Consider the following 12,488-nt stretch of genomic DNA (forward strand, 5'->3'; position numbering starts at 1 on the left):
TTGGGAGAAGTTTTACAGGATCCTTCAGCTGCTGGGTCTCAGGATAAGATTAGCTCACAGCTAGGAATCCTTAACTCCATTGCTAACTCCTCCATGCGGCTCATTTCTTATGCAGCCGATGGAGCGAGTAGGGCCGCAGGCACAGGAGTGGCTTTAAGGCGTCAGTCCTGGATGCAGCTTTGTAATTTTGCAGACTCCCTTCAAGGCGTCTTTCACAAACTCCCCTTTTGATGGCTCGACCTTGTTCAGTCCTCAAGTGAAAGACACTTTGACTAGATGCGAACAAGATGGCAAGACTCTTTCTGCCGTAGGAGTCCGTTTCTCCACCCCTTCTAGACCTTACCCCAAAGGACAGAAGGGAGGGAAAATGTGGATGTTATGTGATCCTATCTCGCCTACATTCTGTACTGATGGGCTCGGAGCCGATCCCTCGGCTCCGACTCGGCACGCTTATGCTATAGAGCGAGGCCTCTTATTGGCTGAGCTATTTTTTTATCCCAGGATGCACCACCACTAATCCCCCAGATCTCGTTTGCCGCTTACAAGCTTAGACGTGGTCTCAACTTGGCTGGGCTAAGTACTATTTATTTAGGCTTTTTCCTGTCAGAAATTTGCTTGCTTTGAACCCAAAAGCTGTTTTAACAGCTATTGTTGTCATACGAGTGTGTATTGAACAGTTTTGTTGAGAAATTCGTGTTTTTTTTGTCAGGGAAGGTTTCCCGTTTTAGTTAGAGGGGCCTTCCCCTGTTGCTTTTTGCTATTAGTGTTTCTTTCGTGGGTCAAGTACCCGTTTAAGTTAGAGGGTCTTGACTCTCTCTTTCTGTGTGGTTTGTTCAACTGTATTGTGTACAGAAAGAAAAAAAAAAAAAAAAAAAAACTTTATTCCTTTGTTGTTGTTCTTAAACTATTCAGTTTTGTTGTATTTCTCTTTAGACAGGTGTACTGTTTTCTAAATTAGTTATGTCCAAAGAGCATAGACCCTCCGGGTTTAAAAAGTGCACGAGGTGTGGTTATAAGATGTCCATAACGGACGACCACTCCTCGTGCGTCTATTGCTTAGGCGCCAAGCACCTACAAGAATCATGTAGCGTGTGTCACGCCTTCTCATCAAGGGTCCTCCAGGAGAGGAAAAACAAATTAATCCTTAAGGGATTAATTAAGCCATCCTTCGAGGAGGCTTTATCTTCCTCTCCTTCTCCTTCAAAAAAGAAGAAAGCATCGGCTCCGACCAGTCAGTCGGAACCGACTGCCAAAAAACCTAGGCAGACTTCTCCATCGGCTCCACGGACTTCGGAGCCGAGGGTGGAACGGTCTGCCTCGATGCCTCCAGTCTCGACCCCTCTGGTTTCGGAGCCGAGGACTGGAGCATCGAGAGGCGGGTCACCTTCATCGGCTCCACTGATATTGGAGCCGATGAGGGTTGCCGGCTCAGACTCTTCCCCCGGGCGAAGTCCTCGGCACCGAGGGAAATTACCTTGAGATCTCCCTCGGAGCCGATAATTATAGAATCCATTCGGAGCCGGTCCCCTAGTCCTTTGGAGCCGATGGAGAAATCGGTTCGGACCCGATCGGTATCGTCCAGATCATCCAAGATGTCCGATTCGGACATCGACAGGATGCTCCTAAGACTCTTCCAGTTTCCGGTGTTCCAAAAGCTAGTTTCAGCTCCAGCCCATTCGGCTTCAGAGCCGATGGTCCACCTCCCTACTATGGTTCCTCCTCCAACAGCCTCGGCACCGTTGGAGCCGGTGCTGGTGGAACCGGTGGAGGTTTTAGGGTCGGGCCCGACCCTTACTCCAACTCCGGCTCTTGGGTCGGAGTTCGGTACGCGGACTTCTTCCGTCGGCCCCGGGGGGATGCTTTGGGATTGTTGTTTTCGGTCCCAAGTCTCCCTCTTGGTGCGTCGGCGGCGGGAGTGCCGTCTACTGTCGTGGCCATGGAGGTGGGACCCTCCCAGGATTCTGGTGGTCCCGCCTTCAGGGCTATGAGGAGTGCGTTAGCCAAATCATCTTTGGCTACCTCCACGGTCTCCCCAGCTCCTTCCCTGCATACCGAGACTGGGTCTTTGGCAGTCCCCCTGTCCTTAGACAGTGGAGCCCCGGGGCCTGAGGTTACCCCCACTGGGGTTTCCCCCCCTCCTGGAGGTCCTTCCGAAGCTTCTTCGGAAGAATCCCCCAGGAAAAGATCGTGCAAGAGGAAGCACGTTGACTCCCCTGATGAGTCTCTTACATCAGACACTGATCTCGATGATGCAGAGGGGTCCCCTAAGTCGTCCTCGGATGATGTCTCCTTTGCAGACATCCTGGAAGCCCTTAAACAACGAGGCGGCTGGCAGTCCAAACTCCCTTCTGCTGATGAGTCGGTGTTTCTTAAGGCCTTCGGGGCTCAGCCCTCCGCCTCCTGGGTGTCTCCGCCCTTCGACGAGCTCTTGGATTTGATCTGTCGAAGGGCGTGGGAACACCCAGACTCTGTGGAACCGGTGCCTGCTCGTCCGAATAAGTTCCTCTCGGCACCCCCTGAAAAAGAGTTTCTAACCAAAGGTGTGGCTGCAGATGCTTTGGTGGTGGCATCTGCTACCCAGCAAGATGTAGCAGAGGCTTCTACATCCGTCCATCCTCCTAATAAGGAGTCTAGGAGCATGGATCGGTACGGAAAGCGCACCCTAAGTTCAGCGGCCTTTACATTAAGGTCCTTGAACTACCTTACGCACTTTACTAGATTTCAGAGGGATCTGATTAAAGAACTTTCCGATACCCTCTTGGGTAACCTGCCTGAGGAGCTGGCCCAGATGGTTGGCTCTCAGCTGGCTACATTGTCGTCCATTTCGAACTCGTCCATGAGGCTCATTTCTTATGCGGCCGAAGGGGCGAGTAGAGCGGGTACAGGCATTGCTCTACGGAGACAAGCCTGGCTCCGCCTGTGTCATTTCGCGGAGGCCTTTAAGTCTTCCTTTGCCGACGCCCCTTTGATGGGTCCTCCCTGTTTGGACCCAAGGTAAAGGACACACTGACCCGCTGCGAACAGGAGGGTAGGACTCTGACTGCCGTAGGGGCACGATTTTCCACTCCCTTTCGGCCTTATCCCAAGGCTAAAAGAGGAGGGAAAATGTGGTTCCGTAGATCTCAGAAGCCTTACCCCTCTCAGCAGGATGATCCCCCTTCCAGAGGCAGGGGAGGGGGAAATTCTTCAGGAAGACGCCGTCCCAGAGGTGGCAGAGGCCCTCCCAACACTGGAGACCGCGAGTCCTTTCGTGGCTCTTCAGCTTTTCACAGTCCCTGAGGGATTGCCCGACTGTGCAGCTCCGGAGCCAGTCGGGGGTCATTTTTCGAAGCACCTGAAAGCCTGGGAAGGTATCACTCAGGACCGATGGGTGCTTCGAATTATCGCCGGAGGTTACACCATCCCTTTCTCTCACTCCCCACCTCAGTCCAAAAAAATCCCGGACCCGCCACCCAGTCAACGGGATACTGCAGCCTCAGAAGTTTCAAAGCTGCTGCAAAAAGGAGTCATCCAACCGGTCCCCGCAGACCAGATCAGATTAGGGACTTACTCAAGATTCTTTTTGGTGCCAAAAAAGACCGGGGACTTGAGGCCCATTTTGGACCTCAGCATTCTAAACCGTTCAGTCAGAAAGTCCAAGTTCCGAATGGTCACCCTACAAACCATTCTCCCATTGCTGGAGAAAGGTGTTTGGATGTGCTCCATAGATCTCAAGGACGCTTATTACCATATCATGGTACATCAAGCCTCCAGGAGACATCTGCGCTTCAGCCTAGGAGGCAGTCATTTTCAGTTCTGTGCGCTGCCCTTTGGTCTCACCACAGCCCCCAGGGTGTTCACCAAGTGCTTGGCAGTCGTGACTGCTCACCTGAGAAGTCTAGGATTCCAGGTGTTTCCGTATCTAGACGACTGGCTCCTAACTGCCGCCTCCAAGCATCTACTACTGCGGAGCCTACAAGCCACTATATCACTGGGCAATTCCCTTGGAATTACCTTCAATTGGCCAAAGTCTGTGTTGCTGCCATCTCAACGAATAAGATTCATAGGGGTAGAGATAGACTCAAACCAAATGCGGGTCTATCTACCTACAGACAGAATACAAACCATACAGACTCAAGTTCGAGCCTTACTTCCCAGGTCCAAAGCCCCAGCCAGAATGGTCCTGCAGCTATTAGGATCCATGTCCGCCACGGTTCTTCTAGTCCCCTTGCCAAGGTTGCACATGAGAATTCTCCAGTGGCTCCTTTCAGCTCAGTGGTCCTTTCAGGAACTCCCTCTCAGTCACCTCATATGGATCATGGAAACATGCAAACGGGACCTTCGCTGGTGGCTAGTGCCCTCCAATTTCGATCAGGGACGACCCTTTGTTCTACCTCCTCCTGCGGCCACTTTGACCACAGACGCCTCCCAGATGGGGTGGGGGGGCATTCCCTGGGCATGGCAGTCCAAGGCAAATGGCACCCAGAAGAGACCCTACTTCATATCAACATCCTAGAAATGAGGGCGGTGCTTCTGTCCCTCCAAGCCCTTCACGATTACCTCCCTCAGGGCGTAATTGCCGTTCACTCAGACAACATGTCAGTTGTCTGGTACCTGAACAAACAGGGAGGGACCAGATCCTATCCTCTTTGCAGAGAGGCCATGAGAGTCTGGGAATGGGCAGTCTCGACCAGATGCTTTCTAGTGGCTACTCATATCCCGGGCAAGTCCAATGTGATAGCCGACAGACTGAGCAGAACCATCCTCTCTCCTCACGAATGGTCTCTGAACATGACAGTTGCGAGTCAGATTTTCAGCAGATGGGGAGTTCCGTGTTGCGACCTCTTCACGACTCCACTAAATGCGAAGTGCAAAAAATTCTTCTCCCTAACCCCGGCTCCGGGGAAGAGCCCCATGGACGCACTAGCCCTTCCTTGGCCCACCGGCTTGCTTTATGCCTTCCCCCCAGTTCCTCTCCTTCCCAGGGTGATCCAAAAGGCATCTCTTGGGGAGCAAAATGATCTTAGTTGCTCCTTACTGGCCTCGTCAAGTATGGTTTCCCTATCTTCGGAAATATGCTCTGGAAGGTCCATGGTTCCTGGATCAGATCCCAGACCTTTTGGTTCATCAGTCGGGACTATTCCGCCAGTCCCTGCACACCTTAAGATTGACGGCTTGGCTCCTCCTCTTCCGACTATAGTCAGGAGTCATACATTGGATCCAGAGGTTGTACACATATTATCTTCGGCCCATAAGTCCGCTACAAAGAAACTGTATTCTAGCAAATGGAAAAGATTTGCTATTTGGGCTCAACTCCGGGGCCTGGATCCCATCACTATTCCTGTGGCAGAAGTACTAAAATTTTTGACTTCTCTTTTCAACCAAGGTTCTTCAGTCTCTACCATCAAGGTTCAATTGGCAGCTATTTCCAATTTTCACGAATCTATAAACCCACCTTTAATGAGCAACAGATTGTGCAAGACCTTCTTGAAAGGTGCTGCGCTTTTAAGACCTCCGATTTCTCATCCTGCTCCTCCATGGGATCTCGATGTGGTGTTACTCGCCTTAACTTCCTCCCCCTTCGAACCGGCAGCTACATGTGATCTAAAATTTATTTCGTGGAAGACTGCTTTTCTGGTGGCAATTACTTCTGCCAGAAGAGTTTCAGAGCTTCAAGCTTTGTCTGTAAATCCCCCGTACTTGGTTTTTCACAAAGACAGAGTATCCCTCAGGCCAAATCCTACCTTTGTCCCTAAAGTTTGTTCCAGTTTCTGCCTACAACAATCGTTAGAACTTCCAGTCCTTTTTCCAAAATATTCTAACAAAGCGGAATTCATATTCCATACATTAGATGTTCACAGGCAGTTGCGTTTTTATTTAGACAGGACCAAACAAACAAGGTAAACAGATCAGTTGTTTGTATCCTTTGCAGACAATAAATTGGGCAAAGCTGTTACAAAGGTCACTATTGCCAAATGGATCAGGGACTGTATTACTCAAGCTTATTCCTATTCTAACAAAGAGCTTACCACCTCTGTCAAAGCTCATTCTACAAGGGCTATGGCTACTTCGATAGCATTTCATTCTAAGCTTGCCATTAGTGACATTTGTGCTGCGGCTACATGGTCTTCCCCGCACACTTTCATTTCCCACTACAAATTGGATGTGGCATCTAGAGGACGAGCTTCATTTGGTTCCACAGTGCTCAGGAGTGTTTTCCAATGAGCCACCCAGGATTTAGGTGCTAGGGACGCTGTCCCATCAGTACAGAATGTAGGCGAGATAGGATCACATAACATCTTTTAGTTATGTACTCACCATAACTTTAGATGTTTGGGATCCATCTCGCCTACATTCCTAATAACCCACCCTCCTTCCCCCTTCCTTGGAGATCAGAGGATATCAGAAGGTCCGAATTCTGTTGTTTCATCTTGAAACATCTAACAATGTTATATAAACAAGTTGTGCATGTGTGCATGAATGCGGACAAACAAGATCTGGGGGATTAGTGGTGGTGCATCCTGGGATAAAAAAATAGCTCAGCCAATAAGAGGCCTCGCTCTATAGCATAAGCGTGCCGAGTCGGAGCCGAGGGATCGGCTCCAAGCCCATCAGTACAGAATGTAGGCGAGATGGATCCCAAACATCTAAAGTTATGGTGAGTACATAACTAAAAGTTCTGCAAATCTCAAGGAGTCACGCCTGACGCACGAAGTCAGTTTACCCCCAGAGGCAGAGGGGGTAACAATAATAGATGCCACCCTAGGGGCAAAGGGGGTCCGCAGAATCAGGGTAGCAGAGAGCCTCTTTCTGACAACCCCTTCCAGCATCCCTGAGATGTTGCCCGATTGTCCGCCTTCGGAGGCAGTCGGGGGGAAAATTATCGCTGTACCCAATAGCCTGGCTTTCCCTTTCTCAAGACAAATGGGTACAGTCAATTATATCCGAGGGTTACAAAATTCCCTTTATTCAAACCCCACTTCAACAAAAGGGAACCCTTCCAGGCGTTCCACCCGGTCTAAGGGAACTAGCAGTACTAGAAATATCAAAACTGCTAGTAAAAAGAGCCATCCAGCCAGTCCCAGCGGACCAAATAGGATCCGGAATCTACTCAAGGTTCTTTTTAGTTCCAAAAAAGACAGGGGACTGGAGACCTATATTAGATCTGAGCAAACTCAACAAGTTTGTAAAGAAATCAAGATTCCGGATGGTCACGCTTCAGTCTATACTGCTCTTTCTGGGCAAGGACAATTGGATGTGCTCGATAGATCTTCAGGATGCGTACTATCACATAAAAATTCACAGACGCTCCAGAAGATTTCTCCGCTTTCGGCTGGGGACCAGTCACTTCCAATTCAGAGCCCTGCCCTTTGGACTCACTACAGCCCCCAGAGTGTTCACCAAATGCATGGCAGTGGTTACGGCTCACCTGAGACGTCAAGGATTCCAGGTGTTTCCATATCTAGACGACTGGCTCCTCACTGCCATCACCAGGCATCAGCTTCTCCAAGCCAGAAATTACACCATTCACACTTGCAGAGGGCTAGGAATTTCTATAAATTTCGAAAAATCTGCCTTGTCGCCTTGTCAATATATTACTTTTATAGGCGCAAATTTGGACACCGTAAACTTTCTGTAAGGTTGACAGACCAAAGGATCTTGGACATTCAAAGACACATCCAAGTGATTCTATTCAGCAACAAAATTCAGGCCAGATTTGCTCTGAAAGTACTGGGTCTTATGGCGGCCGCCATAACACTTCTTCCCCTCGCCCGCTTTTACATGCGGCTGCTACAATGGATGCTATTCACCCAGTGGTCCTTCCAACAACTTCCAATGCGTCACGAGATCATAGTAACTCCAACTTGCAAAAGACATCTGACTTGGTGGATATCGTCCCCTCAGATCCATCAAGGCAGACCATTTGTTCCTCTTGCCCCGGTTGCCACGGTTACATCGGACGCCTCCCTGATCGGGTGGGGGGGCATTATCAGGGCAGAATGGTCCATGGCACTTGGCAACCTTTCGAGTACCATCTGCACATAAATGTTCTGGAGATGAGAGCAGTGCTTTTAACGTTGCAAGCCCTCAACGACTCTCTTCCCCTGGGAACTATTGCAGTCCAAACGGACAATATGTCCGTAGTGTGGTACATAAACAAACAGGGCAGAACCAAGTCCTATCCACTGTGTCGAGAGGCTCTCAGACTTTGGCAATGGGCAATCTCCTCTCACCAGTTTCTGATAGCAACGCACATCCCCGGGAACTCCAACATCATAGCGGACAGATTGAGCAGAGCTATTCTCATGCCTCACGAGTGGTCTCTCAAACAGTCAGTGACGGAAGAGATTTTTCAGAAGTGGGGCCTTCCTTGCTGCGACCTTTTCGCTACACCTCAAAACAGCAAATGCCCAGACTTCTTCTCTCTCTTCCCCCTTCCAGGCCATCCCCCCAGAGACGCTCTAACCCAAGATTGGCCCCGGGGACTTCTTTATGCTTTTCATCCTTTTCCGCTGATATCTCAGCTAATTCAGAAAGCAACCACCTTGAGAGCCAAGTTGATTCTCATTGCCCCTTATTGGCCTCGACAGATTTGGTTTCCGTTCCTACATCATTACCTCTTGGTACAGCCATGGCATCTGGACCCAGTTCCAGATCTTCTGACCCACCAGTCGGGTCAACTGCACCAATCCATACCTTCTCTCAACCTCACTGCTTGGTTGCTCCACTTCCATCCTTAGCCAGGCTTCCTATGATTTCTAATCCTGTACAGGATATCATAGTAGCTTCCCTAAAATCTTCTACCAGAAAGATCTACACTAGTAAATGGTGACGTTTCTCTTTCTGGGCAAAAGCTAGAAACATAGACCCCTATACTGCTCCAATTCATTTTGTGTTAGACTTCCTAGCTGACATTTTTAATTCAGGATCCTCTTTTTCCACAGTGAAAATTCAACTGGTAGCCATTTCAAATTTTCATATAGGATTTTTGGACCACAACATTATGTCACATAAACTTTGCAAGGCATTCCTTCGAGGTGTCTTTTTATTGAAACCTCCTATTAGAGACCCCCCACCACAGTGGGATCTAAATTTAGTTTTAACATCCTTGATTCTTCCCCCGTTCAAACCTGCAGCTGCCTGTTCCTTGAAATTGCTTTCTTGGAAGACACTTTTTCTAGTTGCCATTACATCTGCCAGGAGAGTATCTGAGCTTCATGCTCTCTGTGTTTGCCCTCCCTATCTAATATTCCACAAAGATAGGGTATCCCTAAGAACTAATCCTTCTTTCTTACCAAAGGTGGCATCTCAGTCTAACCTAAATCAGTCCATTGATCTTCCAGTATTTTTCCCAAATTATTCTGATAGAGCTGAACAAAAGTTACATTATCTCGATGTTCACCGTCAGCTGAGATATTATCTGGATAAGACAAAGATTTTTAGGAAATCTGATCAACTTTTTCTATCCTATGCAGAGAACAGGAAAGGCCTTCCAGTTTCTAAGGTAACTTTATCTAGGTGGCTGTCTTCTGTGATCACTTACATTTATCAGCTCAGAGGCAAAGAGTTGGTTTCTATCCCAAAAGCCCATTCTACCAGAGCTCTAGCTACATCTACAGCTTTTCAAGCTAGACTTCCAATAGACACTATTTGTGCACCAGCCACATGGGCCTCTCCTCATACCTTTGTCTCACATTACAAATTAAATTTGGTCTCCAGAAACAGAGCAAATTTTGGTTCCACCGTTCTCAAGAGTCTGTTCCATTGAGCCACCCAGGATAGAGATGCTAGGGACGCGGTCCCATCCAGTAAGAATGAAGGCGAGATTGACAACTTAACATTTAGAAGTTATGTACCTACCATAACGTTCCATGTTAGTTGTCTTCTCTCGCCTTCTTTCTTGCGTCCCGCCCTCCTTCCCCCTAGCCTGGTCAGACCGAGAAGATTATACATCTTCTATTAAGAGGTTATTACCTTTTTTCTAGCTGTTCAACTCCTAGTGTCACTAGATTATGTGGATCCTTTCTAGAGGGTTGTAATGTTATTTAGTATTTTTTATTTCTTCCTCCTAAGTTGGAAGAAAATACTGCTATTTCTTTAGCTACCAAATGAGATCTGAGTAATCTCCGCCTTGCATCATGGGATATAGGGTTGCCTCGAGCTGGTAAAATTAGCTCTCGAGCTTAGCAAGTGCCGAGTCGGAGCCGAGGATCGGCTCCGAACCCATCCAGCAAGAAAGAAGGTGAGAGAAGACAACTAACATGGAACGTTATGGTAGGTACATAACTTCTAATTATGTTTCAGTCCAGTTGATGTTAGCTGCTATTGCAAGAGCATGTCTCTCAAAGTTCAGACATTATTGTAAACTGGTAAGTAATTACACCCATTTGCAAGTAACAGAAATATTTTAATCACATAATGTATCTGTTTAAAATTGGCATCATTAATACAAAGGACATTAAAAGTAGTTTAACCTTGGACTTGTTCTTTTATTTTTAAACAGTGGATATCAATAAGGCTCTGTTAGCAAAGAGAAAGAGATTAGAGCTCTATACAAAAGCTTCTCTTAAAACGAGTAACCAAAAAATTGAACACGTTTGGAGGACACAACAAGAGCAGAGGTAGGGTAAACTGATAGTTTAAAACTATGAATCCCTATAGTTATCAGTGGCTTATTTCTTAATCTCAAATGTTATTACCATTGACATTTCGATTCTATATTACGATGTCGAAACGACATAATATCGAACACCTAAACATCAAACTGTATTCATTGAAATGCATTTACGCGAATCGATGAATACATCCAGGGTAAAGATGTAGTTGGCCAACTAGATGGTGTTGCCCTTTTCCCCACTGTAGTGCGATCTCGGAGTTGGTATATTTAGTTGGGGGTGTGGGGGGCACAGCCCCCCATGTCAGGGGGTGTGGGGTTGTTTTAGGTTAGGTTAGTTATGTGGGATTGCGAGGCAAGTGTTTTTTTTGAACTGTAAGTATTCATCGATTCGCATAAATGCATTTAGATGAATACGAGTCGATGTTTAGGTGTTTGATATTACGATGTTTCGACATAATATAGATGCGACATTTCATTTTAAAGCAAGTAAATAGAGCTTCTGCGTTTTTATTTCTGGACTATGAGCTAGGTATAATGATTAATGTGATGTTGTCAATCTCATCTTTATTCTCACTTGTGAGTCGCATCAGATCCATCGATCCGTCTCAGTCATTACATAAGCTCAAGTTCCTCAGCTAAGCTTGTGGGACTTTTTCCCCTACCCATAATGCAACTCCCTTACTACCCCTGATCTTGTATGCCACATAGTGAAGAGGCTCTAAAAGCTTGCTCTAGGCTAAGTGTTTTCAATTTTTACTTATCTTTCTTTAGTTATTAGTTTGCTTATAGTCGTTAGGTACTCTGTTTCTACTGCCTTTCTTCTTAGTTTTATAGCTAGAGTGAGTGTTCCCTATCCTTATTATCACCCGTTTAAGTTACAGGGTGTATAAATATAGTTGGTTGTAATTAGAGGATATTATTCCCCTTTCTTCTTTCTCCTTTTCTCCTATTGTCTATTTAAGTTAGAGGACAATTAGGAAAAAAAAAATTATCTTTTATATTTTTCTGTCACCCCTAGTGTGTGTGTGTGTGTGTGTGTGTGTGTGTGTGTGTGTGTGTGTGTGTGTGTGTGTGTGTCTGTGTGGGACCCAGTATTATTTATTATTATTGTTTTTCCTTCACTATGTCTCAAAAGCAAGAAGGAAAACCCCCTGGATTTAAAAAGTGTGAGAAATGTGGGAAGAAGATGCCCCTTAGCAATACACACAGTTTGTGTGTGTATTGCTTGGGGCTTCTTCATCTTCAGGAAACGTGCTCCATATGTCACGGTTTTAATCAGCGAGCAGTTAAGAAGCACAAGAACAAGCTTATTTTTTAACGGGCATGCTAAAACCCCCTTTCTCAGAGGCAGTTTCTTTCCTCTTCAAAAAGTTCAGAGAAGTCTCTAAAACTTTCATCTTCAGGTCCAAAATCTACCTCTGAGCTGAGTCAAAAAACTTGTTGACTGTCTGCACCAACAGAACCTTCGGCACAGACAGTTGTTGCTGGATCTGGATCCATGACTGTCATGGAACCATCTGAATCCTCGGCTCGGACGTCTTCGGTGCCAACAGAAATGTAGCACTAGAGCCATTCACCCTCCTTATAACCAGTAACATCACGACTTCCTTCTCTACTGTTAGCTAACTCTAGATCTCCATCACTATCTACTCGGTCTACCAGGATCTTGATGAGAAGGCAAGAAATGTGAAAAAAGCATAAATATAGTTGCATGTATAGAAAACATCTGGAAGAACCTCATGTTGATCAGGAACAAACACAGGAATGGTTAAGGAGAGGTGAATTCAAACCAAGAGATGAAAGGTTAATATTGGCAGCCCAAGATAGTGGGCTACATACATGCTGGTTTACAAAGTCCATTGAACATGTGGGAGACACAGACAAATGTAGG

The 12,488-nt window shown here is 46.8% G+C and overlaps 1 protein-coding gene across 1 annotated transcript in view; it reads left to right on the plus strand.

Annotated features, from left to right (window-relative positions):
* The window catches only part of SYCP3 (synaptonemal complex protein 3), a 1,713,853-nt gene that overhangs the window by 950,887 nt on the left and 750,478 nt on the right, over nt 1-12,488 (plus strand). Inside the window, exon 6 of the mRNA XM_044087754.1 lies at nt 10,484-10,601. Coding sequence (XP_043943689.1) covers nt 10,484-10,601 — 118 coding nt within the window. The remainder of the gene's footprint in view (nt 1-10,483; nt 10,602-12,488) is intronic.

Source organism: Protopterus annectens, chromosome 11.part0 (assembly GCF_019279795.1).
Source record: "Protopterus annectens isolate FY-2018-M chromosome 11.part0, PAN1.0, whole genome shotgun sequence".
In the NCBI taxonomy this organism is placed as follows: domain Eukaryota; kingdom Metazoa; phylum Chordata; order Ceratodontiformes; family Protopteridae; genus Protopterus; species Protopterus annectens.